Source organism: Stegastes partitus, unplaced genomic scaffold, assembly GCF_000690725.1.
Source record: "Stegastes partitus isolate 25-593 unplaced genomic scaffold, Stegastes_partitus-1.0.2 Scaffold307, whole genome shotgun sequence".
Lineage (NCBI taxonomy): Eukaryota > Metazoa > Chordata > Actinopteri > Pomacentridae > Stegastes > Stegastes partitus.
In genome coordinates this window covers 535,686-541,859 of record NW_007578038.1, presented here as the reverse complement: position 1 = coordinate 541,859, position 6,174 = coordinate 535,686, and the positions used below count along the sequence as shown (strand labels likewise).

The following is a 6,174-nucleotide window of genomic DNA, read 5'->3' as shown; positions in this document are numbered from 1 at the left end:
TTAATCAACATCAAACCTTTGGTTGCGCAACACAGAAATGTAGCTTGAACGCGTAAACAGACAGTTAAGTTTTGTTTCCTGCAGATGTGTAAATATGAATCCCTGTTTCTGTGAAAGGAAACTGAAAGTGACCACACCCAGCAGGATAAAAGTCGAAGGTGGAATCATTACCTTGGCATTTGCAGGAGGGTTAATCATCAGGTATCATCGTGATCAGGTCCGAACTGACTTCTGAAGTTTGCACGTGTTCTGTAACAGATGTGGATGAAAGGAAGTGGGTTTTCCTGACATGGAAAAAGTCTTCTTACAAAGGTAGGTCAGTATTTCATAGCTGACAGTTGGTGATGATGTGAAGTGAAAAGACACAAAAATCCAGCACTGAAATGATTCGTTTATCTGAGTTAAGCAGGACTTAAGGAACCTGTATGATTCTTGAGCAGCTCTGTTGTATTCGACTTTATTCTTGTACTCAGCCACATTTAAGAGGGAAATCTTCTTTTCTTTTTTAACTAACTTTGGAAGCTGTACATTGACTCATTTGAAAACAATAAAAAACACTTATGCAACAGTAAAATGCCACATTCTGACAACACTTTTGCATTTCTGATCATATCAGTACCTCAGCAGTGGTTTCATAAGTTCAGGACTGAGACTTGTGAGATAAGAGATAAGAGATGTACTGCGGTGTTTTTCCACTGTTGCCTCACTACTTTGCAAACGTAGTCAAATCAGGTTAAATGTTACAGGTAGCATTCAAGTCAATATTGCTTCCGAGGATAAAACCAATAACTGAAGCCTTTCCAAAGTCTTTTTTTTTTAAAGCTTATTTGGAGCATTTACAGAAATGTTGTTACGTTCATTCAGTCTTGACTTACAGTTTATAACTCTGGGTTTACGACTGAATTACAGTGGATTTATGAGTGTAGAGCTGAGACTTGTTGATTTGTTGCATTGCTACTAAAAGTAACTGACCACTGATTACTTCTCCACCACTAGAAAAACACACATTCATCCCCCTTTCCACATGTAACGTGTTCAGTTCAAATAACTTGCAGTTTTATGGAATTTTAGTCCATTTCCTTATTTTTTTTTACCCACTGTTCGTGTTGCTGGTTGTCTGTAATAATCCTGCTTCTCGTTACATTCAGTCAGGACCAGTTTGAATAACCTGGAACATAGTGGGATGGCTGAGGGTGAATCCACGATGGATACGTCAGAAGAGGAGGAGGTAAACCAAGAACTGCATGATGGAAAGAAAATAAAAAACTAGAGAGCTTTCAGTAGAGGGCCATAGGTGCCTGATGTATGCATGTTTACCTGATTCTGTGTTTGTCTGTGCGCCTGTTTGAGGATGAGCTTGACTTGATTTTGCCTTAAAAAGATACATAAAGTAACAAGAGCTTAGTCGATCATACAATACAGATATTTTGCATGGAGGGGAAGCGTTTCGCTGTAATTTACGGCTAAGCACCTAAGATTTATGACCTTGAGTTTGTTGAAATGCTACATCACCAGTGCGGGTTCCTATCTGATTGCAATGACAAACTATGTGTTTATCTTACACCTTTTTCCAAGTAAAAATTTGTGATGATTTAAGACCTTCAGTGTGACCTTGACCGTCTGTTTTAAGGGCATACATTACATCACCAGTTTATAGGCCTTGAATGTCTTCCTAAGTTAGTACACTAAACTTAGGTCTTTTTGTGCATCTTTAGTCATACAGAGGTGTTTTTTGGAAAATGTGACTTTTGACCTCTGTAGTGGTCACCAATGCATGTATTGTATGGGGGCATTATTGTAGCAAAACTATTTGTCCATCCGTATGGAGAGTTGTCTGTCTGTATCTCAATCCGTTTGTCCGACGTGAGATTTGTCAATGTGTAAAAGAAGTTGTCAATGCGAACCGAAATCTGCAAAAGTCGTCTTACAATTTGTCTGTAATCAGGTTTTCAAATGTGTAAAAAAGTCTGCTCATCTGTATTGAAATTTGGACACGTAATGAGAGTTGTCAAGGCGTACAAAGGTATTCATAGTTGAAAAGTCCATGTATTTGAATACAAGTGCTGAAAATACAAACAAATCACCAGTTACGAGTCGAGTGGCTTCCCCACTGGCTGTCTTTTTACACATGACTTTTTCTACACTTCTGCCGTGAGAGAATCTGAAACTGAAGATTGTCTGAAAATCAGGGTTTCTGTGTCCTGAGCTCAGGCTCACAGGATCACTCATTGTGGATGCTGCCGCTCTGCTGTCCTGTACCTCAGTAGTAATCAGGCAGCGCTGTTCATCAGAGTCAACGTACACAACATTGTGAGGCAGGGTGCAGAAAACGATGGAATCTCGACCACACACAGTGTTGGTGTTTTTTGCAGTTTGTATAATTAGTGAGGCAATTGTTGAGCCTTCTAAAAATATAATTTTACAGGTATAAGTGAACAAGTTACATCTGCTGAGTTTATGGGTCGCTGAGCACAACCTTTGATGAATTAGCATTAAAGCTTGTTCACAGATACCTGTCAGGATTCTTTCATTGTGTCGCGTACACTCAGAGACTGTGATGAACAGCGCTGCCTGATTACTACTGAGGTACAGGACAGCAGACCGGCAGCATCCACAATGAGTGATCCTGTGAGTCTGAGCTCAGGACACAGAAACCCTGATTTTCAGACACTCTTCAGTTTCAGATTCTCTCACGGTAGAAGTGTAGAAAAAGTCATGTGTAAAAAGACAGCCAGTGGTGAAGCCACTCGACTCGTAACTGGTGATTAGTCTGTATTTTCAGCACTTGTATTTGAATACGTGTACTTATCAACTATGAATACCTTTGTATGCATTGACAATTCTTACTACGTGTCCGAATTTCAATACAGATGAGCAGATTTTTTACACATTTGAAAACCTGATTACAGACAAATTGTGAGACGACTTTTGCAGATTTTGGTTCGCACTGACAACTTCTTTTACACATTGACAAATCTCACTTCGGACAAACGGATTTAGATACAGACAGACAACTCTCCATATAGATGGACATATAGTTTTACTACAATAAAGCCCCCATAGTATTGCCCCCATAGCATTGACCCCAAAATCTAATCACTCAGAGAAGGGACCATACCGAGGTCATGTATGAAGTTTCAGGTTCGAACTCCTCTCCTGTAAAGCACTAGACCAGGGGTGTCAAACTCTGGCCCGGGGGCCAAATTTGGCCCGCTTTGTAATTATATTTGGCCCGCGAGACAATACCAAATGACTACTAGAGCTGCCCCCGGTATTGTACTGTACGGCGCATTCACCGCTAATACTACAAATCCCATAATGCCCTGTTGTTGTTTTGGCACGTCAATCAGGACAGGACCCAAAAACTCCCTCTCCTCTGTGACAGTAGGCATAGCGACTTCGCANAAGGAGTGAGTGGAGTCACCCTGAAGTGGAGAGAGCAGCCTGATGGGAAAGTCTGCCACAAAGAGGTTCCACAAGGAACTACACCTGCATATTCGCTGAGCTCTTCAAATACATGTGTGTTGATGAAAGTGTGGCAACATCACCCCCTTGTGTTGAAATCTGTAAACTGCTTTTGAGAAGAAAGTGTGACATTTCATGTTGGTTTCTTCCGTCACTGTGAATCAGTGTTACGCTTCTAGCTTTTGCAATGATATAATTTTACTTGCAAGATTTCATCGACCTGTACTTTTATCTTCTGATGATGTGTCTTCGACAAGCGTGCTTTTCATCCTGATTCGATCAACCAGTACATGTCTTTACCTGTTTTCTTGGTTATTTTATTCTGATAAGTAATGAATACAAGTTTAGTGCTTGGGTGTTTTTCTGCACCACATACTGCTGTTAGAAAAGACATAAAAAACCTACATAATGTATAAATACAACCTAAAAATATAATCGAACCTCAAATATATAAATATATATAACCTAAAATATTCGGAAGATAGACAGCTAAAAGCACATCCTAAATAATTTGCCCCGTGTTTTTCCACATTGTTGTTCATGCAGGCTATATAAATGTGCACAACTCACTGAAAAATATTACTTCACAAAGAAACATTTAACGTCTGCATTAAAGTAAAAAAAAAAAAAGCAAAAGAAAGAAAGCAAGAAAGAATATAAACAAACAGTCACAAAAGTAAAATGAACTAGTTGCCACGTTTTGAGCGGCTGCTCTCCTGTCCACTCATAGTTATCAATATAAGTTTAGATTTGTATGATTATCTGAAATTTGTTAAAGTTACACAAGATGTGCAGAATATGTTAAATCTATGAGTCTGCTGTACGCACTCTATATAACATTCTCATGCTTCAACTATCCATCCATCCATTATCTATACATCGCTTAATCCTCACTAGGGCCGTGGGGGGGCTGGAGTCTATCCCAGCTGACTCAGGGCGAAGCCAGGGGACACACCCTGGACAGGTCACCAGTCTATCACAGGGCTACACTTAGAGACCAAGCACACTCACATTCACACCTACGGACAATTTAGAATCACCAATTAACCTCAACATGTTTTTGGAATGTGTGGGAGGAAGCCNTTAAAAGGCATTTCACCCAAAAAACAGAGGATTTTCTATCACAGAATCTCCCCCTTTGGTCTTTTGTTATCAGCTTCAACTGCCACACCCTGATCTCACTCTCTGAAGCTGAAGGCCTCGTCTCTCCCAACACCAGACGTCACGGCATCCGCACCCAAATCCAAGGACACTGTAAGTGTTGCACTTTCCATCTCTAAACGGGTGTTTCATGATTACAATTGGCCTTTAAGGAGAGTATGTGCATGGTGTACCATGAAAAAACATTTACATACAGGTACACAGTGAAGTACATTTTACAGGAAGAGATCAGTGCACCAATGACCTTCCTCAGAAAAAAAAAACAAATCAGGAGGAAACTTTTCACAGAAGACAGAGTGTCCTCTTAATGTCCACAGAGCAGCATCGTGATGGAGAGCACCTTGCTGACCGTCTTGTGTCTCTCAGGTCAGTGAATTCCTTGTTAATATTTGACAGTGGTGATGATTGTGTAACACTGTGGTGCTCAGTTTAATTCAATTCAAACAGCTTTAAACAACAGCTTGTTGTAGACACGTAGGCTCATACAAAGACCATTGAATCATCACATGTAACACTAAATTTTGTATAACACACACCTAACTCAGTAACCCTGCTTCTTTGCACATGTATTATAAAAACAGTAAATGCTGCTGTTCATTGCTCTTATTTCATTGTTCTAGTTTATTGTTTTTATTTCTTATACAGAGAGCTAAGATTCACCCGAGTCAAATTCCTTCTTTGCCTGGACAAACTTGGCCAATAAAGTTGATCTGATTCTGATTTTGATTCTGATTGTGCGTGAACAGCCCTGTCCATTGTGTCATTTTAGGAAAATGAACACTGCGGCTCTCATACAATGAGGCTAGCTGAAAAAACTAAACAGGTGGGTTTTGTTTAGTGATCACAGGTTATTTCAAGTCTTTTTGCTGTGATCACAGCTGGGCGACACAATGAAATGGTGGATAGTACTGTTGCCACACAGCCACAGCATCCTGGGTTGGACTCCTGGCTTAGGATCGTTGTGTAGAATTTGCTTTTCTTTCTGTGCCTATGTTGGTTCTCACTAGGTTCTCTGGCTTCCTCCTACAGTCCAAAGACTTGGCTGAGGTTAATTGGTGATTAATTGTGCGTTGGTGTGAATATGAGCGTTCTTGGTCATCTGTCTCAGTGTGGCCCTGTGATAGACTGGTGACCTGTCCAGGGTGAACCCTGCCTTCACCCTGAGTCAGCTGGGATAGACTCCAGCCCCCCCGTGACCCTAGTTAGGATAAAGTGGCCTATGAATAACGGATGGATCGATAGATGATACAATTTTGAATCATATGTCGTTAAAGTGATATTGAACTGTTTCTGTTGCATGAAGTCCTTCAGCTTTAAAAAAATACATTTTTTAAATTCACTACATGAACTCATCTTCTTCCTCAAACTGCAGGAACACAGCTGGATCCCGAATACATTGTTGTGAAAGAACGCATGTCTTGGTCCAGTGCTCAGAGGTTATGCAGGGAGAACTTCACAGACCTGGCCACTGTGAGGAATGAGATTGACACCCAGCAGCTCCAAAAGTTAGTGCACTATCAGGCATGGACTGGTTTATTTAAAGATCCT

At 40.5% G+C, this 6,174-nt stretch overlaps 1 protein-coding gene across 1 annotated transcript in view; it reads left to right on the top strand.

The window, feature by feature from the left end:
* Positions 1-234: 234 nt before the first annotated feature.
* LOC103358395 (interferon-induced very large GTPase 1-like) overlaps positions 235-6,174 on the top strand; it is a 20,085-nt gene continuing 14,145 nt past the window's right edge. The window contains exons 1-2 of the mRNA XM_008283348.1: positions 235-312; positions 1,149-1,228. Of these exons, the coding sequence (XP_008281570.1) occupies positions 1,184-1,228 (45 nt within the window). The 5' untranslated portion in view covers positions 235-312; positions 1,149-1,183. The remainder of the gene's footprint in view (positions 313-1,148; positions 1,229-6,174) is intronic.